At 48.1% G+C, this 24,858-nt stretch overlaps 1 protein-coding gene across 1 annotated transcript in view; it reads right to left on the reverse strand.

Annotated features, from left to right (window-relative positions):
• LRFN2 (leucine rich repeat and fibronectin type III domain containing 2) overlaps nucleotides 1-6,494 on the reverse strand; it is a 41,211-nt gene extending 34,717 nt beyond the window's left edge. The window contains exon 1 of the mRNA XM_068961065.1: nucleotides 5,095-6,494. Within this exon, the coding sequence (XP_068817166.1) occupies nucleotides 5,095-6,494 (1,400 nt within the window). The remainder of the gene's footprint in view (nucleotides 1-5,094) is intronic.
• Nucleotides 6,495-24,858: the final 18,364 nt, after the last annotated feature.

Raw genomic sequence — 24,858 nt, forward strand, 5'->3', positions numbered from 1 at the left:
CCTGAGTATTGGTCTTGCCCTTTCCACATGGCCTGGATTCAAGTTCTGACTCTGAAACATTGAGACAGTTTCTTATATGGGAAGTGAAAGAACGGTAGTTCTCAACCCCCCGGGGTTTTGGAAAAACTGTTGAGTTCATATGTATAAAGTCCTCAGAATAGTGCCTGGTTCAAACAAGCTCTTGATGCAACTTTGCACCATTACTGCTGTGGCTGTTCTTGCGGGGAAAGGGAGGCGGTTTGGAAACTGTGGCTTTGCCTGCTGCTCTTGTCCAGTCTTCCTGCAGCCTCCTTCTCAGCCAGCAGGTTTGTCCTTCCTGCGACAAACATGGATTAAAAGCCCTGCCGTGAGCATCTCTGTATCGGATATTGTTGTTGTCTAGTCACTCAGTCCTGTCCGACTCTTTGCGACCCCATGGACTGCAGAACGCCAGGTTTTCCCGTCCTTCACCATCTCCCAAAGTTTGCTCAAACTCATGCCCATTGAGTCAGTGATTCCATCGAACCATCTCCTCCTCTGTCGTCCCCTTCTCCTCCTGCTTTCAACCTCACCCAGCATCAGGGTTTTTTCCAATGATTCGGCTCTTCCCATTAGGCAGCCAGAGTATTGGAATTTCAGCTTTACCATCAGTCCTTCCAATGAACATTCAGGGATGATTTCCTTTAGGATTACTAGTTTGAGCTCCTTGTTGTCCAAGAGACTCTCAGGAGTCTTCTTTAGCACCACAGTTTGAAAGCTGAAATTCTTTGGTGCTCAGCCTTCTTTATGGTCCAACTCTCACATCCATACATGATTACTGGAAAAACCATAGCTTTGACTACACGGACCTTTGTCAGCAAAGTGATGTCTCTGCTTTTTAACATGCTGTCTAGGTTTGTCATAGCTTTTCTTCCAAGGAGCAAGTGTCTTTTAAATTCATGGCTGCAGTCACCATCCACAGTGATTCTGGAGTCTAAGAAAATAAAATCTGTCACTGTTTCCACTTTTTCCCCATCTATTTGCCATGAAGTGATGGGACTGGATGCCATGATCATAGTTTTTTGAGTGCTGTCATATTCATCTTCGGGTAGAAACCTTTCTGCCCCTCTTGTGAACACGTCGCTGTTGAATGCTGAGCATTTCACAGAGCCACCGTGCAGCCCGGTTGGTGTCTCTTCTTTCCTGTGGGGACAGTTTGCTTTCTAAAAACCTACTGCTCTTCCTTGGAGTCTCCTATTTGTCCTAACAGCCAGTTGTACTGTAAGGACGAAGGCAGAATGGCCACGGTGGCTGAATTTCGGAACTGAAGTCAGGGGTGCGACCTTGGGAGAGTTTAAATTCTCTTGGTCTTTTATATTTCCTGGTATGTCCAGGAGAATGAAATGAGATACTTACTTCTTGGAAAGCTACATGTAAAACCCACAGTAAGTTGGCAAAAATGCTGTCTAGTGATTGCCATTACTATTAACTGGCTACAGACGCACACTGGCCTTTTCCTTTAAATTTTGGAAATCTGGCCTCTTAAAGATTGAGCTGTGTATCTAACCTTCCTCTTCCCTTTGCCCCCCAGGATGGCAGACAAGATAATGGTCTCACTCTCACCATTACTGTTACTCCTACCCCTATTGCTAATAACAACAACAATAATCACTTGTATTGCCTGAACACTTATTACACGCCTGCACGATTCAGAGAGCTTTCCATGATGTTTCTCTTCTAATCTTCAAGACCTCAATAAGGGGAAGTCAGCACTGTTATCTGCATTTTTTTCCCTAAGCTTCCTGATGCTTCCATTTACTTTTCTTTATTGCACTTTGCTTATTACACTTGGCGAATGCTGTATTTTTTACAAATTGAAGATTTGAGGCCATGTTGCCTTGAAGAAGTCTATAGCTGATGTTTTTCTAACAGCATTTTCTCACTTCATGTCTCTGTGTCACACTTTGGTAATTCTCTCACAATTTCAAAATTTTTTCGTTATTATTATATTTGTTATGGTGTCCGTGACCAGTGATCTTTGGTGTTACTACTATGATTCTCTGAAGGCTCAGATGATGGTTGGTATTTTTTAGCATTAAGGTATTTTTTTAATTAAAGTATGTACATTGCTTTTTGAGACATAATGTTATTGCACATTTAATAGACTACAGTATAGTGGCAGCATAACTTTCATATGCACTGGGAAACCAAACAATTGATGTGGCTGGCTTTATTGCAATATTTGCTTTATTGGCATGGTCTGGAACCCAATCCAAAATTATCTCCAAAGTCTGCCTATATTTCTATTTATAAAGCTAGTGTCTCCAAGATCTCAATCACCAAATAAAAGTGGTTTGAATTCAGCTTTGAGTGACTTCAGAAGCATAACTCTGACCCCTCTTGGGGTCCTCCCAGGATTTCTGAGATGCCTCAGGGAGGGGCTCCATCCTGGCAGTCTTGGCTTTTTGCCACCTTGATGCCAGCATCTCTTCCCTTGCAAACTGCATTTTCTTTCATTCTATGCCTGTGTAGGCCTCAGAGCTGGTAGCTTTTCACCTTTACACTTTATATCAAAGTCAAAACCATATAATAAATTCACAAGTGAAGCAATATACTTATTTTCAAAAGGTCAACCTCACACGCTATCAAAGAAATGCAAATTAAAACAAGTTCCATTTTTCACCCATGAGATTGGCAAAAATGAAAGTAATTATATATCTATAATTGGCAAGGGTGTGGTCAAAATGGGTACCTCTCACTGGTGAGAGGATAACTAAGTGTTTATATGCAATGTATAAAGATCATTATTTACCTATGAAACCAGTGACTCAACCCCTAGGAAAATAGGCTAAGGAATCACTGAAGTTTTGGATAACATATTTATGTAAAAAGATACATCCATTGCTGCTTTACTGCTTTTTTTGCTTTTAATACTGAAAAATAGAAACAGCCTAAATGTCCAAAATTAAAAGATTGATTAAATAAATTATGTTATAGCCAAATGAAAAATATTTTAATATCATGAGATCTAAGCAAGGCACAATGTTGAGTGAAAGAATTAAGAAACAAAAGGACATATTAGATTGATCATGAATATTGTTTTAAACTGAAATAAAACTTAGAGACCAAATGCTCTGGCTAACTGTGAGTGGTGGGATTACAGGCAATTTTTCTCTATCTCTTTATCATTTTGTCAATGTTCCAAATTTTCTACAAAGACTTACTTTTGTAAGCAGAAAAATACATATGTATATTGTTTAATTTCACATGTATGTCACATATATAACAATATGTATTATTTAATTTCATATATATATATATATATGAATGCATATACTTCAGCTAAGTTCTACTGCTGTTTTCATTATATCCTGAGAAGGAAACTGCCCCCCAGACAAGCCACATATGTGACGCAAGGTAAGGGAAGTTCCTTGGCTCCACCAGGGTCCACGGTGTTCCCACCCTCCATCTCATGAACTTCATTTGGTGAATAAATGCCTTTCTTCATCCACACCTTCCCATCCAGAGACCTATTCATCAGGTGAGAAAGTCAGAGCTGGAAGAAACCTCATCAATGGATCAAGGTTCTTGAGCTCTCTTGCACCATGGACCTTTCAGCTGTCTGGTAAAGTCTATGGGATCCCTTTTCAGAATAATCATTTTGAATGGATATGATAAAACACACAGGATTTCAAAAGAAACCATACATTCCTTGAGCTGTAAGACTCTAAGGCACATCTGTCATGTTTAACATAAGCCAGAATCTGGCTGCAAAGGAAACACACCTGTGGTCAGACCCTGACCCTTTAGCCTGGATTCATCATCTGATGGAGCCTTCCTTCTGAACAACTTAAGCAGTTCTGTTGCAGCTTTTGAGTCTTCACCTCCCTTCTACCAGCCTAAGAAATGACCTTTTGATCCTCACAGCAGATCAACAAAGTCAACACTATTGTCTCCATTTTACAGATGAAAAGACTGACACCTGGAGAGGTCAGGACAGCTGGGCAGGATGACCTAATATCCACTGGCTCACATGACCTGCTCTGGTTAATCAGAGCTCATCCAGGACTTTGGCGGAACAACTGGGACAGGGAGGCTCTTCTTCTAGGGCTGCCCAGAGGAAAGAGGTGTGTGACGGTGAAGGCAAACCCAGAAGAAAACAAAACTTAGGGAAGCAAAGAAACTGAGTGCAGGTTGCTTGTGGGCCCTTTGATCCAGCTGGGTCTGAGGCAGGATGCTGAGTTTCAGTTATGGGAACCAACATGTTACCTCTTCCTTTTTCTTCTTCAGCCAGTGTGGGCTTCCCTCGTGGGTCACACAGTAAACAACCTGCCTGCAGTGCAGAAGACTCAGGTTTGATCCCTTGGTTGGAAAGATCCCCTGGTGAAGGGAATGGCTATCCACTCCAGTATTCTTGGAGAATTCCAAGGACAGACGAGTCTGGTGGCTACAGTCCATGGGGTTGCAAAGACCTGGACACAACTGAGCAACTAACAGTTTCACTTTCACCAGCAGACTAACTCAGGTGTGGATTATCCCCATTTTACAGATGAGGAAAACTGAGGCAGGGCAAGAGAATTAAATGATTAGCAAATGGCAGAGTGATGATCTGAATTCTACACTTCCTGACCTTAACCATGACTGCCTATGAATCTAGGTGAAGGCCAGATTCATCCTTCGTTGGAGGAGTCAGATCCTCTGGCCAAGAGATCTGCTTATAGTTATTGTGTGTCCTCCATTTAAGGCTCAAATGTGGCTGATTCATGTTGGTTGATGTATGACAAAACCATCACAATATTGTAAAATAATTAATTTTGAAAAAGAAGAAGAAGAAAACTCGGAGCTCATAGTCGTTGAGACCACCTAGCACCGCCAGACCTCTGGGAGGCACCGTCCTCCCACATACACATCTCTTCAGGCTGCACCTGTAGGGCACCCTCTCCTTAAACTTGTACATAATGTTCGTTCTATTTCCTCTCACCTGCACAAATGGCACAGTTTGTCCCTGGAATCGCACAAACACCTCTAGGGGGTGGGGGTGGAGGGCGGCATAGGTAGGAACAGCTCTAAACCCTCCCCATCACTTCCTCCAGGCCCATCTGGACACTTCCCTGCATTGCGGCAGCCCCGGCTCACCTGTAAATCAGTACCTCATCGTCGGAGCAGTTGTACTGCAGCTGGTACATTTTCACCCGCGGGGCAGACTTGCTGACCGACCACTTGACCAGGGCCGAGGTGGTGGTCACGTCGGACACCAGCACAGCCCGTTCCGGGGGGCTTTTGGGAGGCTCCCCGCCCCCACTTCCTCCACCTCCGCGGCTGGTCTTGCTGGAGCCGGTGATGTCGGAGAGGCGGGACTTGGGGGGCGCCGCCCGGCTGGTGCTGTTGCTGAGGTGCGGCAGCTGGACGATGGAGACCTCCACCGTGGCCGTGGCCTCCCCGGCGGCGTTGGCGGCGATGCAGGTGAAGGCGCCGCTGTCCTGAGACGTGGTGATGAGGATGTCCAGGGTGCCATTGTCATACACGGCGGTCCTGGAGGAGTTCCCCACCAGGCGGTCATCGGGGGCCACCCAGTGGATGAGGGGGCTGGGGTCCCCGATGGCCTTGCACTTGAGCGTGGCTGCCTGGCCCTCCAGGACAAGCAGCTTGTGCGTGTGCTGGGTGATGAGCGGCGGTTCGCACACAAACTCCTCCTCGCGCACGTGCCAGAAGTAGCGGCCCTTGAGGCTCCCCGGTGAGCCGCAAGTCTCCAGGTCGTCGTCCCGCTCCAGCCTGCGAAGCCAGAGAAGCTCGCAGTTACAGTGCAGCGGGTTGCCCCCGAAACTAAAGGACAGGGGTGGGGCGAAGGGCGTGGCGGTCAGAGCCGAGGCCTGGGAGCGGGCGAAGATGGGGTCCGGGGGCAGCTTCTGCAGCCGGTTGGAGGTGAGGTCCAGGCGGGCCAGCTTCTGCAGGTCGGCAAAGGTGCCCTCGGCGATGTGGTCCAGCAGGTTGTGGTCGAGGCTCAGCTGGTGCAGGTTGATCATGCGCCGCACAGAGCCCCAGGGCAGCCCGTGGAGGTTGTTGTAGGAGAGGTCCAAGTCCTCCAACGTCAGCAGGAAGTCCTCGAAGGCCTCGTCTGCGATGCCGCCCAGCTGGTTGTTGTTCACGATGAGATGCTGCAGGTTGACCAGGCCCCGCAGCGTGTCCTCCCCCAGGCTGGGCAGCCGGTTGCTGTCAAGGTGCAGGGAGCGCAGGCTCTCCAGGTCCAGGAAGGAGAAGGGCTGGATGTGACTGATGGTGTTCCTGGACAGGGTCAGGTCCACCAGCCCCGTCATGTTGGCGAAGTCCTGGCGGCCGATGTGGATGATGAAATTGCCGCCCAGACGCAGCTCCACTGTCCGCCGATCGATGTCTGGCGGCACGAAGAGTAGCCCCTTGGAGGGGCACAGGGTCCCCAGTGACTCAGACAGGTTCTGACAGACGCAGTACTTGGGACAGGCGTCGACCACAGCAAACGCCATGCCAAATGCCAGCAGGCCGCCAAGCAGGGTCTCCATGGTCTGGTCACTCAGGCCGTGGTGCCTGGAAGAGAGGGACACGAGGTCAGGGTCGGGAGGCGACTTCCTAACGCCCTCTCCCGCAGCACCCTCTCCCACACCTACCAGCTGCCCTAGGGAGCAGTGGAGAATGGCATCAGCTCATGCAGGAGTGATCTCTTCTAGCAATCCTGCTGATAACGGTTCTAATGTTTCCTTTCTCCTTAGCTCTTATTGCCTTGGAACAGCCTACTTGATTTACTTATTAATTATGTTTATGGAATATTTTCTATCTCCCCAACTGGAATGTCAGTTCCAGGAGGGCAGGTGCTTTTGTCTGTTCTGTTCATTGCTCCAATCACTTCCCAGGTGGCTCAGCGGTAAAGAATCTGCCTGCCAATGCAGGAGACACAAGTTCAATCCCTGGGTTGGGAAGATCCCCTTGAGATGGAAATGACAGCCCGCTCCAATATTCTTGCCCAGGGAAATCCCATGGACAAGGGAGCCTGGCGGGCTGCAGTCCTTGGGGGTCACAAAGAGTCAGACATGACTTGGTGACTGAACAACAACAGTGCGTCTAGCACAGTGCTTGGAACACAGTAGGTGCTCAATACTTGTTGGATGCATGGATGGATGGATAATTCCATACCAGTGGTTTGTCTAGTAATCTTTGGATTTGAAACATACATTATAGCAGCCTTTTGAAGCGGTTTTGCCTTCTTAACTGGATTAGGCTCACTGTGAAATCAGATCAGACCAGCATTCCCTAAGAACGAGAAGGTGGACAAGGAGAGAGCTGTCCCTGGGAGTCAGGGTAAGTGGGGAGCTGCCTTTGGATAAATTCTTTATCATGGAGAATCCACAGAGTGGGTAAGTCTCTGGGAGCTTAGGGGAGTGAAGAAGGGGGTGGGATGGGAAACCAAGGCACAGACTTCTGAGCACTCAGTATGTACTGGTCCCTTGCCCAGATCTTCGTATACATCACCTCATCTGGGCTTTGGGAGCACCCTTCACAGGGAAGGACTTATCAGTGTATATAGATGAGGACTTGTCCGCAGCCTAAGAACCTCCTTCAGGTCCTTATGAAAAAGTCACTTTCTCTCCGAGGCCTTACCCTCTGTGCACATCCCTCTTCCTTGCTCTACTTTCACCTTGGAATTGATCGCTATCTACCTTACTGTACATTTCATCTATGTGTCTTGTTATTGTTTGTCTTCTTAAATGACAACAAAGCTCCAAACAGTTGGGACTTGTTTTTAATTCACCACTGAATAAAAGGCTTAAAGCACCGCCTGGCACATAGAACGTGCTTTTGCAAGAATGGCTATCCAGGGAAGGAAGGGATGGGGCTTTGGTTCAGGTCTTTGAACCTTCAAATCTTATAGTTTTCTCACTATTCCATGTTGCACGCAGTGTGGCTCTATTTACGTGGTGCTAAAAACTTCCACAGAGCTGGACTTTTGGAAAATTATCCACACTGGTTTTGTTGCATCACGCAGACCAGCACCTCTCAATTTGCCTTCTAGGAGTGTGAATTGGGTTCTACAGGAAGACTCCTAAGGCCAGTGAATTGGGAAGCACAGCCCTCTCTTACTCTTGTGAAAGCTCCCTACGCACTAGCAAGTTCAGAAGGGTTGAGAAATTCTGTGGCAGTAAAGAAATTTGGATTAATGTTTAATTCCATGTGGCTTCTTTTTTTAGTTAAATATACTCCTTTTTTGCATAACAACTATTAATATCTTGAGAAAGCAGAGCTCCATTGCTCTGTTTGAGGAGCACAGATGCAGACAACTAGCTGATACCAAAAAAAAAAAAAAAAACCAAGATATATAGTAAATTTTAAAACCCATTCTAAATTAATTTAGAATAATTAACATATTTGTCAGAGTCTATCTTCTATGAAATATGAGACATCTCTTTATATAGCAAGACTTTTTTTTACATCTCAGTAAATATTTATGCTTTTCTAAAAAAATGCTTTGTAAATAAAAAAACCTATTCCAATTGAATATTACTTTACTGTGAAGATTTGAATTCCATCATTGTATCTCTTTAAAGGTAAATCTACCACCTGAGATCCTTTAGGGCTAGAAACTTACTCTACATTTCATCTGTAGGATTAGTCCTGAATAACACTGTCTAATAGAAATGTACCATGAGCCATAAATGTAATTTTAAATTACATACATATTAAATTACATTTAAATTATACAGCCATATTAAAAAAGTGAAAAGAAACAAGTGAAATCAATTTTAATCAGGTATTTAATTTAGCCTACTGTATCTAAAATATTATTTCAATGTGTAATCAATACAAACAATTATGAATGAGGTGTGTAGAAATCTTTTTTATTTGTACTAAGTCTTCAAAATCTAAGAGTATTTAATACTTAGAGAACATTTCAAGTGCTCAGTAGCCTTATGTGGCTATGGGCTTCCACACCGGACAGCATCATTAGAGCAGGGGTTAGCTAACTGTATTCCAAGGGCCAAATATAGCCTGCCACCTGTAGTTGTAAATAAAGTTTTATTAGAACACGGCCTTGCACACATCTGCATATTGTCTATGGCTCTTTTTTTCATGCTACAATGGTGGGAGTAAGTAGTTGCAACAGGTAGAATGGGGCCAGCAAAGCCTAAAATATTTATTGTCTTGCCATTTACAGAAAAAGTTTGCTTACCTCTGTTCCACAGGATATCTCTCCTTTTCATCTTCATTATGGTCACCCTCATTGAAAGTCTTTGTCAACATGCCTAATGGCATGCAACTCTGCTCTGAAGTCCCGTGAGCAACTGCCCACCTTGCCAGTCCCTGCTTTCACTGACCTCTTCCAGGAAAGGTACCAGCCTGCCCTGACCCTGGTACCACCAGGCACATCCACCCCAGAGGTGTCTGCTTGCCACTTTCTCAACATGCAAATATGTCTGACCATCTAGATTCACACTTAACTTTGTCCTAATAACACAAACAGGAATCTTCTCCATCTACATTGACCTTCTTCTTATCTTTTTGGCATAAGAACAAGTCTTTGCAAGAGCTGGTTCTGCCCATTTTTTCACTTTACTTCTCCCAACTCTGCCTTTGTTCTTCTTGCTCCAACTACATTCAACCTCTTTCACTTATAAATGCAAGGCTGCTCTTCCTCTGGGACTTCCTCCTTGCTCTGGTCTCTCCCTGGCTTCTCTCCCACCTCCACTCCTGGCTAACCAAACTCCTAGTCCACCTCTAGGCTCAGCTTAAACATCTCCTGCTCCAGGAAGCCTCTCCAAAACCTAGACCAAAACGGACCCTTCTGCTATTTGCCCCTTAGTACCCTATACTCAAAAAACCTAGACAGCATATTTAAAGCAGACATTACTTTGCCAACAAAGGTCCGTCTAGTTAAAGCTATGGTTTTTCCAGTGGTCATGTATGGATGTGAGAGTTGGACCATAAGGAAGGCTGAGTGCCAAGAATTGATGCTTTTGAACTGTGGTGTTGGAGAAGATTCTTGAGAGTCCCTTGGATTGCAAGGAGATCCACCCGTCCATCCTAAAGGAGATCAATCCTGAGTATTCATTGGAAGGACTGATACTGAAGCTGAAGCTCCAACACTATGGCCACCTGATGCGAAGATCCGACTCATTAGAACAGACCCTGATGCTGGAAAGAATGAAGGCAGGAGGAGAAGGGGACGACAGAGGATGAGATGGTTGGAGGGCATCACCAACTCGATGGACTTGAGTTTGAGCAAGCTCTGGGAGATGGTAAAGGACAGGGAAGCCTGGCATGCTGCAGTCACAAAGAGTCGGACATGGCTGAGCAACTGAACAACAGTAACCCTCTACTTGTCCTATGTATCACTCACCACCCTTACATAGTTCCTTCATCACTTACATGTCTGCCTTCCTAGACCGGAAACTCCACGAAGCAGGGAGTGTATCTATCATGTCCACCTGTCACTGTGTCTTAGCACCAATACCACACCCACCTCATAGTAAGTTGCCCAATCATGACTGCTCACTGCAGTCATGGAATATGCCCCTGGCCACTGCATCTTCTCAAGGAGAGGCGAGAGGTATCCCCTATACTCATGGGGGACACAGGGACAATGACAGCCACACCCAGGAATGAATGAATGAGTGAATGAACCATGGTGCTGAGCCCAGTGAATTTCTGGCATTGTCACTGAGTTCTGAGTTCTGTATCAACACTGGCCAGAGCCAACACTCACTTGGCTAATCAGCTGAGAAGACCATCTTTGTGGGGTGGCCTGGTCACACAGAAGCTTCAGAAGCATTTTCTGCCAGTCATCTGCTATGCTCTCCAGGTTGGCTCACTGCAGTCATGGAATATGCCTCTGGCCACTGCATGTGCTCAAGGAGAGGTGAGAGGTGTCCCCTATACTCACGGGGGGCACAGGGACAGCGACAGCCACACCCAGGATGTCCCGTGCTAGTTAAACTGGAGGGGGCTGCGTGCCTGCGTGGATGTATGTATGTGCCTGTGTATGTTTATGGAGGAAGGGGGCAGACTTTGAGAAAGGCATCCTCCTCATGAGCTCTTGTCACACTGCATTTTCTTTTTCTTTTAAATTGTTTATTTAGTATTGGGAGTGTAGCTGATTAACAGTGTTGTGATAGTTTCAGGTGGATGGCGAAGGGACTCAGTCATACATATATGTGTATCCGTTCTCCCCCAAACTCCCCTCCCATCCAGGCTACCACATAACATTGAGCAGAATTCCCTGTGCTATACAGTAGGACCCTGTTGGTTACCCATTTGCAATACAGCAGTGTGTACATGTCCATCCCAAACTCCCTAACTATCCCTTCCTCCCACCCTTCCCCTCTGGCAACCATCAACCCTGCATTTTTGGAGGCTCAGCAGCACTTCCCAGTGTCTCCCCCTCATAACACACACAGCAAATGGTAATAATCACTGTCAGATACATGTGAGTTCAGGGCCGAGGCTGCTGGTGGCCTGTGGGGGGTATCTTCCACTGCCCCTCCAGATCCTCTCTCCACCCTCTCCAACCCTGCCCTGTGTCCTGGAAGGCTGACCAGTATGGCAACATCAGTGTCACATGGACTGACTGCCCTGTCCCACGGCATCCTGTGCCTTTCAGTCCTGCCTCCATTGGCTGCCCTCTGGGGGAGCGTGACAAAGCATCAGCAAGCAGGAAAGATATGGACGCTTTGGGATGCATGGAGCCCATGGTTTCAAACAGTTTTGTCCTTGCAAATTATGCTAAACAAACCACAGTTTTTAAGAAAAAGTTTGTTGAGGATTAACAAATGTCTAATGAATTCAAATCAGTGACATAATAGAGCTGGGTAAATATATTTTAAGTAATCAGCATGGAAGATTACTGACAGAGAAGTGACTATTGAATCTTAATTAAAATTGTATTCTGAGAACTGTCACTTAATATATGACTCTCATAGCCAACAAAAAGCAGCTTAAACCCCAAGTTGGGAGGGAGGTGAGAGGAACAGGGTGAATAACAGGCAATTAGTGCACACCCTAGGGGGCAGAGGGCTCTCTCTTTTGAGAAGGGATTTTAGCAAATGCTAGAAGGAGCAACCCAGGTCCCTCTTAGCGTCTCGGAATAATGTAGGTGGTGGAGGGGACCACGGAGGGGTGGAGATTAGGAGTAGAAGGCTGGTATCAGGAACAAAGAAGCCGATGAAAGCAGGCAGGAGGGGCCATAGGATTATTTGTGGGCAAAACCAAGAGAGGTGCGTGGAGATCTGAAGGAGGCTGTGAAATGGATGCTGGTATCAAATGTCAGAATCAGCCTTCATGGGAAGAATCCATCTGCAAGGGAGCCAGACCTTGTCTGCTCGGAATGCCTATGAGCCAAGACTGGGGGAGGGGAGCGGTGAGTCGGGAAAGTTGCCAGAGAAACAGAGGCGATGAGCTGAAGAGGAAGAGAAACAGTCTCCTCTGGACCTGCAGTGCCTGAGAAAATCAGCACGTCTCTAGGAGTTTACCCAGGGTAGGAACGGCGTCTCCTCTCTCCTTCCCTAAGTTTGCACTTGGTTTTCACAACTCTGCAAGGTGAGTGCTAAGGCTGGTCCAACGGTGCTCTTGTGTAATTAGAAAGAGGTGTCCCCACTGGTGGAGAAGGCAATGGTGACCCACTCTAGTACTCTTGCCTGGAAAATCCCATGGGTGGAGGAGCCTGGTGGGCTGCAGTCCATGAGGTCGCTAAAAGTCAGATACGACTGAGCGACGTCACTTTCACTTCTCACTTTCACACATTGGAGAAGGAAATGGCAACCCACTCCAGTGTTCTTGCCTGGAGAATCCCAGGGACGGGGCAGCCTGGTGGGCTGCCGTCTGTAGGGTCGCCCAGAGTCAGACACGACGGAAGTGACTTAGCAGCAGCAGCAGCAGCCCCCACTGGGCATGTGGAGAGTTCCTTAGACGAACAGGTTTGTCCAGTGAGTAACCTGCCCTACCATACCTGACGACCTGAGTATCGCTACCCCTATTTTAACCACCAGGAAGGTTCAAAGAGGTTTGGACCTGCCCAAACTCTCCCAGCTCCCCCGAGAAGAACCACGATTTGAACTCAGGAGAGTCTAGCTCTGGGCCGCCCTAATAGTAGAAGAGGAGAGAGAAGAACCTGATAGAGAAGAGACACTCCAGAGGCTTCCACGTGCCTGGTGTACATAGAAACTGGCTGCCTCTACTACGAGATTGCTTAGTAACCTGGGACGGCCCAGCTGTTCAGCTAAATTTGGGCACTTGTGTTTCCTGCTTGGGGAGGGGCCTAGAAGGAATGCTGGTGTTCTCAGAAGCTGAGGCTTCATTGGCTCAGGAGGACCCACCTGTCAGGCCCAACGGTAGTGAGTCACTCACGCACACACATACACAGCGCATGCACACAATTAAATGTACTGGCAATGAATTTAGAGTTGTGGAACAAGGCTGGTGGTTTGCACAGAATCTCCAGATGGGATTTTACATTTAAAACAAAAGGGAAAAAAGAAAGATGAGGACAGAAAGGGGAACGCTAAGGGACATGGCAGGCAAGGTGGCGTAAAATGAAAGTTCCCCTTCCTTCACTTGATGTGGAGACCACAGACTTCCCTCCCCCACTTCCCCCAGCCCCTGGGCCTTGCTTCCCTGTCAGAACCACCTCAAGCTGTTCCAGACAGAAGAGGCAACATTTAGCAGATGGCTGGCACGATATATGTGATATCTCTCCACCCTGATTTCCATTTAAAAGATACCTTAGCAACTAGCCGAGGAGCCACCCGCCCCTGGAGCCTGTAAATCAAGTAAGATGCCTGTCTCTGCTTCAGGTAAAAAGAAATGGCCCCTCCAGGGTGCTCCAGGCTGATAGGAAAGTGTGAATTAATAAGAGTGGGAGGGGTCTGAATCTGCTAGGAGAGGCAGCCGCCTGCGTTTTGCCCTCACAGAGAGCTGGTTGCTCCCCATAAATCACACCACTCAAGACAAGCTCTGAAGGGATCGACTCTGGAGCCAGGGGACGAGAAGAGGAAACTTGATTTCTAGACATGGGCTTCCAGAAGACGCTGCTTCTCTGGTCTAGGAGTTGCCAGGTGGTGACCCTGCCCCCAGCCTGGGGTGTGGTTCCACTTGGACACTTCCAGCCCTGCCCTTGCCCCATCTTCCAGGCCCACTACCTTCCAGGCCCTCCAGAAGTAACAGTTTGGGGCTTCTTCTAAGGGTAAGAAAAATGAGTTAGTATCAGAGAACTGGTATTCCCCATTCCCCTCTCTGATGCTGCCTTGTACAGAAATCCTTCTAGAACCTTGAGAAAGAAAGGAGGGTGCAAGTTCAATGAATGTGTTGGAGAGGGAGATAGCTCCTAACTTCAGAGATCTCTCAGTCTGATGGAGGAGGCATAGTCTTTGACCTCATGCTAAGTTGCTTCAGTTATGTCTGACTCTGCAACCCCATGGACTATAGCCTAACGAGCTCCTCTGTCCTTGGGATTCTCCAGGCAAGAATACTGGAGTGGGTTCCCATGCCCTCCTCCAGGGGATCTTCCTGACCCAGGGATTGAAGCTGCGTCTCTTATGTCTCTTGCAATGGCAAGCAGGTTCTTTACCACTGGCGCCACCTGGGAAGCCCAGTCTTTGACATCAGGCAGCTTCAATTTTGATATTGGAGTTACAGCTTCTAGTTTGAAGAGAGAGGAGAAAGAGAGACACAGAGAGAGAGAGGCAGAAAAAGCCAAATCCCCAAGGGATTCCTCTGCCCTTGGAAGGTCCAAGTTCCATGGCTGCAGAAAGACGCTCACACAGGATGGGCAAAAACATTCCCTGTGCTGTCCCCAGGCAAAGCCACAGAGACAGAAACCACATCCTGAATCCCGGGACTGCTTCATAACCTAGCTGCAAAGAGTGGTCTTAGATAGCAGAGGTAACAGGAAAGCGAAGGGGAAACGGAATCTAAAACATCCGAGGGCGGATTGAGCCCATTTAGAGTCTGTGGAAACTTCCATTGTCCAAGGTAAGCAGTTGTTACGGTAAGTAAGTTATTAAGCTCAGAACTGCTTCCTCTCTGTTCTGGGTGACAGCGCTCTGCCTCCGTGTTCAAGCTTCCCCGGTAGCTTTTATTGTATTGCCGTGTAATTATGTGTTTCCCTGCCTTCTACCTCATTCACGTGGGAACCTCTTCTTGGCAGGGACTGTATTTTGTTTAGTTCTGAATCCCCAGTAGCAAGGCCAGTACCTAGCACAGAGCAAGTACCAGGGACGTTTGAAGAGAGAAGGGATGAGGGAATGACCAAATGAATGGGTGGATGAGTGCTCCAGCGTACACCTTGGCACCTTTGACACTCTGTTCATGCCCTCTTACTGCAGGAGTGTGCTCACTCCCATCTGGGGCAGGCCAGGCAGGCTGGGGCAAATTCATGCCCTGGAGAGCAGACCCCCAACCAAGGCCAGCAGGGGGGATGAAGGATAAACTCCTCAACTTCCTCACTGGTTGGGTGGGATGACTCCAAAGCACGTTCTGCGCAGTCTCCTTCAGGTCCCCAGTGAGAGTGATCCCTGGCGGCCCTTCGCAGTGACCTGCTTCCTGCACAGCCTGTCCTGGCTGTGTCCCCCTCCTCATCTCATCTTCTTCCTTTTTTCTGAGTGCCCTGCCATCATGGGCTGAATAAACCACTTAAGCTCGAATCCTTGTTTCAAGTCCATTTCTGGGGAATCCAGCCCAGGGGACACTTCTTAATTATAACTCTCAGGATTTAAGCTACCCATTGAGCCTGGACCATTGGGAATAAAAAAAAAAAAAATTGATCGAAAAGCTATGTACATTCTTTCAAAGACTAACACAAACAGGCCACTCACTGAAGGAAAGGGACTTTTAGTTGCCATGCAAATGGTTGGTATTGAGAGTTGAATGGAAAAATGTCTTCTACCCAATGCAGTCACAACCGGGGTTGTGGAACACGAGTCCTCTTTTGTCTTGAGACCTCTGTGAGCCAATATGCAGATGAGTGTTTGTGCGCGGTGAGTGTTTATGTGTGAATGAAGAAGACCTGTGAACGGAGGGGTGTGGAGTATGAGTGGAGAGGTGTGTGTGTGTGTGTGAAGAAGCGGGCGTGTCTGACTGAATGTGCCTTTGTGTGTGAGAGAGGGGGCGTCGCATGAATGGAGGTGATGACTGAGAGAACTTGTGTGCTTGGTGAATGGAGGGCTGTGTGGGTGAAAGAGGGCCTGGTTTTACGAATGAAGGCCGGGATGTGAATGAGGCTGTCTGCGAGTAGAGGGTGTGTGAGGGACGGGAGGCAAGCTTATTCGTTCGGCTTTGATAGGGACAAATACTGTTTTGTGGGCGTGTTGTCAACTACGAATGCATTAATCTCCATGGTTGCCTGTGATCTGGGCCTGCTTAGGGGACGCAGACAGCCCACAGGGCTGGCAGCTCGCAGCAGCAGTTTAGGCACCGGCCTTCCTCCCCGTATCCTCCTGTCAGCGTCCACTCCGGCCCTCAGGTGTGAGGGTGTGGGGGCTCTGGTTTTGTGCTTTTATTCAGTCATGACTTTCAAGACTCTCTTTCTCTCTCTGCGATACCCCCGGCCCCATTTCAAGCATCTTTTCGATTCTGTCACCTGAAGCCTCAAGCAAGGCTTCAGCTCTCGGAACCTGGGTGGCCTGCTTCCTTCTTAGCTCAGAGGTGGAGCGTGGAGAATGTGGATACACAGGGCTGCACTTCTAGTCAATCCAGCCTTTCAGTCCCAGCTCTCTCTCCCAAGGACTTCAGCAGATTCACATCCAGTGACCCAGTCTGTCATTTTAGCCCTTTCATTCTTCTCTGCTCTAAATCACAGAGCATCCCCAGGTTCACTGACTCACCAGCACCACCCTCAAGTGCCCCTAGCCTCTCCCTAGTCCCCACACTCAGGGGAGCAAACTGAGTGTGTGGTCCCCTCTAGGACCTTGGTGATGAAGGGAGCAGTGGGGTGGATAATTCAAAGCGGCAGATAATCCAAAACTCATTTCCATTTGGCTGGGGAATGTTCACTCTATGATTTACTCTCCTCATTATGTTTGGCTCTGGCTAAAATTAAAATTGGCTTTTCTTCTTCAAGCCACCCAGGCTATAGTGTAGGCAATGGTGGAACAGTACTGAAGTTTAGTCCAGCTAGGGAACTGAATCACAGGCTAACACCTGACCAGCATATCAGCCTTGAAGGTCAATAGAAGTAGGGGCTGGATTTCACTAAGCAGACTGGGGCTCCCTGAGGCGGGGCTGTGTCTCCCCTCAGACTGGGGTGCCCTGAGGCGGGGCTGTGTCTCCCCTCAGACTGGGGCTCCCTGAGGCGGGGCTGTGTCTCCCCTCAGACTGGGGCTCCCTGAGGCGGGGCTGTGTCTCCCCTCAGACTGGGGCTCCCTGAGGCGGGGCTGTGTCTCCCCTCAGACTGGGGCTCCCTGAGGCGGGGCTGTGTCTCCCCTCAGACTGGGGCTCCCTGAGGCGGGGCTGTGTCTCCCCTCAGACTGGGGCTCCCTGAGGCGGGGCTGTGTCTAGCATCTGCCTACAGTTCCTCTTTCAGGATGAGGATTATTAGCAGTGTCCTCCTGCTCCTCACAGCCCCCTCTCCTCTCCCCACCCTGGGAAGCCGAGGTGAGGGCCCGACCTCCCTGAAGCAGCTCTTCCCGCAAGTCCACAGCTGGGCCTCATCAGGGGCTGCTCGCTGGCATTATATCATGAGAGCTCACAGGCTGCTCTGAGAAGGACGCTGTCTCATTGCTCAGGCCCGTGGTTATTACCCTTCCTTGTTATTGTGCCTTTGGTACAACATCGAGCATAGCATGTTTAATCTTGGACTCCTAATAACACCTCTGATTATTAAAATAAAAAGAATTTAGGCAATCAAATTGGCTTGATGGGAGTTTATTTGGCTATTTGTGGGTAGTAGGGAGGGGGCTGCTGCGATGGGGGACACAGTTACAGGCAAGGATTCCCACGTTGCCACCTCCAATGTCAGGTCTTTAATTGGCCTTGGGACAGAATCCTCATTACCTGTTGGCCAACCTAGACTCACAAGGTGACACACAAAAGCAAGAGGACTTTTCAGGACTTTACAGTCGGGGCTACCTTTGCTAACCCTAACCCCACAAATTCCCTCAGCAGACATAAGTCTTGAGAAAAAGTCTCACTAGAGAAAAGGCCTGCGAGAGTGTCCTGTGCCACATGCCCCAGCCGAGCAGCACTAAAGGGGTAGGAGGGGCGGTGAGGCAGGGCTGTCCAGCCCTTCAGGGGGGTGGTGGTCTGGGATGCCAGGCCTGTGTGTCCTCTCCACCTCTGCGCAAACTCCTCCTCACTGTCCAGGTCTAGCGCTAGCCCCTGAGGCTCCTCCCACTTTGTGAACAGTGTCCTCTGTGCCTGCCCATTTCTGAACAGAAGGGACAGGGAGACATCAGTCAGGGGGGAACAGAATCGTAGGTGTACCTGAGGGACGTGTCATGAAGGGACTGTTTACAGAGGTGTGGGCAGGGTTAGATGCGAGTTGGATCCCTGGGTTGGGAAGATCCCCTGGAGAAGAGAATGGCAAACCCCTCCAGCACTCTTGCCTGGAAAATCCCATGGGCAGAGGAGCCTGGCAGGCTATAGTCCATGAGGTTGCAAAGAGTTGGACACGACTGAAGCATGCACGTATGGGCAGGTTTAAGGAAACCCAAGAGGGGTGACGAGGCCCCCAGGGGCTGGCAACAGAGGAGGGCTTTTCAAACCCTTTCACCACAAGCCTGAAGGGGTGAAGGCAGAGGGCAGTTCCCAGAACCCATGCAGAGTTACAGCCACGGAAGAGAGACAGGGATGGATACAACCCACTGACCTACTACGGCCTGGGAGGGAGCCAGCCAAGGAAACAGGCCCCCTCTCTCTCATCCTCTTTCTCACCTCCTGCTGCGCCTCCCAGCAACCAAATGCAGGAAGCCAGAGGACAAAGGATACTGTAGGAGGCAGTTCATATAGGCCAGCTCCCCAGGGCACAGGGCAGGGCAGATGAAGGAGGAAAGTTCACTTGGAGCAGCAGATGGAAAAAAAATCTGCACACATAGAACAGCCTTCTCTCTTGTCAACTTTCCCAGTGAGATGTCGGATAATAAAAGCACTTGTAAGTGTAAGAACAGGGAGGAAAAGGAGGAAGGGGAGAGAGGAGAGAGACATGAATCCATTGGAAACAATAAACCCCACAGACTCAAGGGCAGTAAATATGAATTCAATTTGCTTTTGCCATTTACACAGCCCAGCCTTCTTAAGCGCTGACAGGCTGATCAGATAAAAGTCACTATTGCCACCAGGACGGCACATTTAAATTTTTATTGCAAACACCAGGCTCCATTACCCTGGGATTTGCTCTCTGCATTCCTAATGTTGTCTTTCTTCATGTCGGAATAGGAGCACTCTGGCTCCCAGGGGCAGACTAATTCGGCAGGAAGAGTTTGGTGCAGGAGTTTGGAGACCTGGGTCCAATCCTGGCTCTGCCCGGGACTTCCGCAAGCCGCCTCTTCTCTGCAGGCCTCGGTTTCCTCATCTGGGCAATTTTGCTGGATGGTGTGGGGGGTAGGGGGTGTGAGGGGTCATCTGCTGAAATCCATTTCCTGCCCCAGCCTGGTGAGATCTGGGTGGGGAGCAAAGGAGACTCAGACCAGCTGAGCACCCTAGCCCACTCCTAACCTGGTCCCTTCCTCACATATGGGAAATGAGAGACCTTGGCTGCCTCTCTCTCCATCCTAATGTCTGAAAATCTCAAAGAGCTTCTCTTTTTCCTTTATTTTTTCTGTTTGCAGACTCATCTCTCCCTCCCCTTTACCTCCTTCCATTTCTTCCTGCTCCTCTTCCTCTCATAATCCTCCCCAAGTTCCCTCTGCCTGTATGCTTCATCCTCTCCTTCCTTTCTCCCTCGGCCTCCTCTCTGGAGATATCGGAATCGAGATCTGGAATGGTACAGTCAATCCCTCCCCACTGTGGCCTTCCACCCACCTCTACAGACTTGGGGATGAGCCTGATCCTGCAGCAAGGGCTCAGTCGTTCCATCAGGCTTCCATGGAGCAGCTGCTCTATGTGGCAAGCAGGGCGTGGGCATGAAGGTGGACAGAGTCAGCTGGGACATCTCCCCTCTCCTCAAGAGGAGCTTACACACACACATACTTGAATACTGGGAGCCACCAGAGGAGGGGAGTGTATTGAGCGCATCTGGCACTTTACACATGGCATCTCAGTTAAACCATTTGCTGCCGCAATACTATTTACCCATTTTACAGGTGGAGAAACTGAGGCTCGGGAAGCTTCTATAACTTGTACAATGACTGAAGACAAAAGACAAAAGGCAGAGCTGTAATTCCAGTCCAGATATGCCCAACCTTACCACAGATGGCACCGTCCTCACAGAATTCTTCAGAAGACATCCCTCCTAACTCGAGTGATGGAATCCCCCTTGGAGGAAGGGGCGTGAACTGTGGTCTTGAAGGATGGGTGATAGGATATCAACAACTAAGGCTGATTCTCTTATGGAGACTATCCTAGAAGAACAAAGATTCACAGTACTCGGTAGACTGAGGAGGATCTAAAGAAGCTGGGTAATCGCAGAAACCTTTTAAAGGAAAGCGCTTCTGAAGACCCCAGTTTGAGAAGCACTGTGGTTAGAAGCCTGACTTGGAGGCACGTGGATTCCAGAGTCCAGCCCCCTTCATGGGCAAAGGGTTACCACTCACAAGCCTCGTCACCTTGGGCAAGTTGCTTCCCTTCCCAATCTCACAGGGTTGTGAATGCTGACTGGGTCCTTCCATGTCAAACACCTCCGCAGGGCCACACAGAGAGAAATCTCAAACCTGTGTCACCCCCTATAATTCTTCTTCTGGGGATGGTCTTTAAGTCGCAACTGGATGGTTTCTTAGATTGCTACTAAAATCAAAAGCTAAAAGGAAAAACAGAACTCAGCACCCTCAGGAGACCTCAGCCACTAGTTTAGAAAATCTTGTCATTCTAGGCTCCATGGGAGGCGTTAAGACCAGGAAAACTGGGGTCCAAGAGCAACAACTGAATCTTCCTCCAATCTAGCTGCTCGGATTCCAGGATTAGGCTTGAGGGTTGCTTTGGATGTAGGATGCCTCCAGCCCAGGGAAAATGTAGCCAGAAATGAAGAGAGAGTAATTTTTTTTTTCTTAAGTGAAGGAAAGACTCTTCAAAGGCAAAAGTGCTTAGAACCTATGAAAGTCATAATGAAGCTCTGCTCAGGGTATTTTATGGCCACTCACTACGGGGCCATAGAGAAAGTGTCCCCGCCTCTCCTCTCTTCTCACTCCAGGCTTCTTAGTAATTCCATTCCCAGCCTGTTTCTTGTCACCAGTGACCCCACCAGAATGGCAGCTCCATGCTCTGTTCATTAGGCTTCTGTCTTTAGGTGTTGTGTACATATTTATTGTGCTAAATCATTAAGCAGCTATAAATATTTATTGAGCACCTGCCGTGCTGGGCACCATACAGATTTCTCAATAAACAGTTCCTTAGTTCCTTCCTGTCCTCTGGGAGACTGCAATCTATTAAAGGCAAGACAAGAAGAGCCAGTCCTGAGAGAAGGGAGAGAGATGGACCTGGCAGTGGACAAATGACAGAAGCAAGATCTGCCCTGCCTCCTTCTCACCCTGCAACTCACTGAGAAACAGGGGCTGTATCTCCCCTCAGACTGGGGCTCCCTTGTACCAAAATCCTGTATTTCATTATCATAATAATAATTCTTCATAAACGCTCTGTTTATGCTTCTTTCGTGCAACAAATGAACACCTGGGGCTTCCCTGGTGGTCCAGTGGTTAAGAGTCTGCCTTGCAATGCAGGGAATGCAGGTTTTGTCCCTGGTGGGAGACCTAAGATCCCACTTGCTGTGAAGTAACCAGGTCCACGAGCCACAACTACTGAGCCCTGATGCCACGACTAGCGAGTCTGTGAGACACAGCGAGAGGCTCCACAAGACGCATCAGAGACCCCAAGTGCCACCACTAAGACCTGACACAGCCAAATAATCAAAGAAAAAGAACTGAATACCCCACTGACCTTTACATTAACCTCAAGCTCAGCATCCTCCCAGCTTGTGCATCAGTTTCCCCCATGTAAATGTGGGCATTAGTTAGCTTTAAAGTTGCTGTGATGTTATGATGTTAACTACAGATTCAGAAGTGAGCCTCACCTTCAGTGTCTCTTCTTTCCCCAAACTTGGCTCCCTTTAGCATTCCCACAGGCACAGCCGTCACTGTCTGGTGATGCCTTCTCCCACCTGAACTAACTGGGGACCTGTGCTTAGAGAATCTTGAAAAAGTTTGTCCTTAAATTGGTATATTTCTTAGAAGGCCAAAGACTTGAATGTGGCTTCAGTAATTCTTACTCTTCAGCACTTGAAATGTACATGACACCATCATCATCTAATGGTGAACGCTTTAGAGTAATCTTTACTCTTTTACAGATGAAGCAAGTGAGGCTCAGGGAGGTGTCTAGATGACTTGCCAAGTCCTCTTCTTAGTCAGTGGCCGCTGGTGCCTCTGGGTTTGCCAATATTGTCAGTCTTGGGACCCTAGGACTCACTCATTCTCCTGGAGAGGCAACCAATCAAATGCACCGAGGCTCTAGCCCAATAGTCAGCACAATCACTTTATTATCACTTAACTGAAGGAGAATGGGGAGCTCATCTCAGAATTTCAGGGTGGAGGTTCCCTGCCCTGACATGTCAAAGGTCAGAGTGCTCCCAGAATTTGAGCACAAGTACATGAGAGGTCAAGGGGCTGGTTGTTCTGGAGTGGTCTCGTTCTTACTGGCCTTCATGGGGGAGTTTGAATCACACCATCGCTTGGCCTCAGGCTTCACGGGGCTGCCAACACAAGGAAAGGATTCATACCTTCCTGCTATGAATGGGAGAAGTAGATCAGTGCTCGGTTGAGGCAATAAGTTTTATGTTTCTCCTGTAAACCTCAGGGATTTAGTGCTCAGCAAGCCAGTGCTTCTTTCAAGATCCCAATTCAGGTAAGGTAAAAAAAATCCTTATTCTGATAAATAAGGGGATCAGAGTGGACTCGAAGCCAAGGGCGAGTCATCCTTGGTGCCGTGTGATCATAGCCAACCACAGCTAGCCTACCAACCTCAGTTGCCTCCAGCGTACATGGGAGGGGAGTTTGGGAGCAAGGCGATCTCTGAGTCCTCTTCCAGACCTAACATTTCCTAATCCTATTCTGCTGCAACACTTTAAAAGAGCAAATAAATCAATGGTTAAGCTATTAATGGCTGATTAGGTTAACTGAGAATTCTGCACTGCCTTAACCAAGGGACTGAGTCCCTAACGAAATTTTAGGCATTATCCCCTGACTTGTGGGAGTGGTATTTGGTGAGACTGCAAGGGTGGGGAGAGTCTAATCATTGGCCCTAATTCACATCACATAAGTGCCTCCCATCTTTTGACAGAAAGCAGGACCAGAAAGGACAAAGGCCTGTGGCTTAAGGTCTTGTGAAGAGCTAAGGAGAGTGGATGGAGGCTGCTTAGATGAGTAAAGGAGGACTCAGCCTACTTTGCTGAAGGAAGGAAACAGGGCAACTTCCTTCTGTAGTTGAGTGGAGGAGTAGTGGGGAAGTCAGGTTGGAGAGTTGAGAGCGCGATCAGATCAGTCAGCTCTTCCTTGACACCCAGCATTGTGCCCTTCCTCCATGCAGTGACAGTATGGAGCCTCCAGGCTCTATAGTTATTATTTGTTGTCCTCTAATATCCATTCTCTGCTCCTCTCTAGTAAGAATTTCCAAGTGTTATTTGGCCACAAGGCCATGCAGAATAAAGACATTTCCCAGCCTCCCTTGTACCTAGGTGTGGTCATATGATCAAGTTTTATCCAATGATCTATAGGTAAAACACTAGTATGTGATATCCTGAAAGCGAAAGTCGTGTCCAACTCTTTGTGACCCCACAGACTGTACAGTCCATGGAATTCTCCAGGCCAGGATACTGGAATGGGTAGCTTTTCCCTCCTCCCGGGGATCTTCCTGACCCAGGGATCGAACCCAGGTCTCCCACATTGCAGGTGGATTCTTTACCGGCTGAGCCACAAGGGAAGCCCAAGAATACTGGAGTGGGTAGCCTATCCCTTCTCCAGTGGATCTTCCTGACCCAGGAATGAAACTGCGGTCTCCTGCATTGCAGGTGGATTCTTTACCAACTGAGCTATCAGGGAAGCCCTGTGTGAACCCTAGTGGTGTACTTTAAAAAAGGATACACCTTTCTTTGCCCCTCCCTCTTTCCTAAGACTGGAATCTGATGCATGTACAGAACTTGAGCATCTATCTTGCTCCATGAACTGGCAGCCAAGTGTTGAGGATACAAAATTATGAAACAGAAGGAACCTGGGCACCTGGTGATCATGGCACCACTATTCAGTCCTGGAATCTCTGAAGGTTTGGCTTTTGTTTTAATTATAACTTTAAAAACTGTTAAAGACATAAGAAGTTTCAAAAATAGTAAGAGTTCCCATAGACACTTCACCTCACTTCTTCCCATGATAATATCTCACATATCCACAGTATCATTACATTTTTAAAGCAGAAACTTGATCTTATTACAGTGCCATTCACTTGAATATAGACCTTATTCCTTGCACTTTCTATAAGAGAGAGAAATAAACATCTTTTTTATTTAGGCTACTTGGTTTTTTTTTTATCACTCACAATGAAATCAATTTCTAACTGATATAATTTCCAAAAGGTGTAAGAGGGCATCCAAACTCCACTCCTGAGAAAGGCACACGGTAGGCAGAAGGAGCTGGTCCAGATACAGGGAACAACCAGACCACCTTCAGGGCAGTGTGGAGAAGTCCTTTCAACAGTGGGAGGCATAGGACTATCGCGCCATCTTCCCTTTGATGGTGCTGGTGAACGAACTGTCCT

The sequence above is a fragment of the Capricornis sumatraensis genome, chromosome 22, assembly GCF_032405125.1.
Source record: "Capricornis sumatraensis isolate serow.1 chromosome 22, serow.2, whole genome shotgun sequence".
NCBI lineage: Eukaryota > Metazoa > Chordata > Mammalia > Artiodactyla > Bovidae > Capricornis > Capricornis sumatraensis.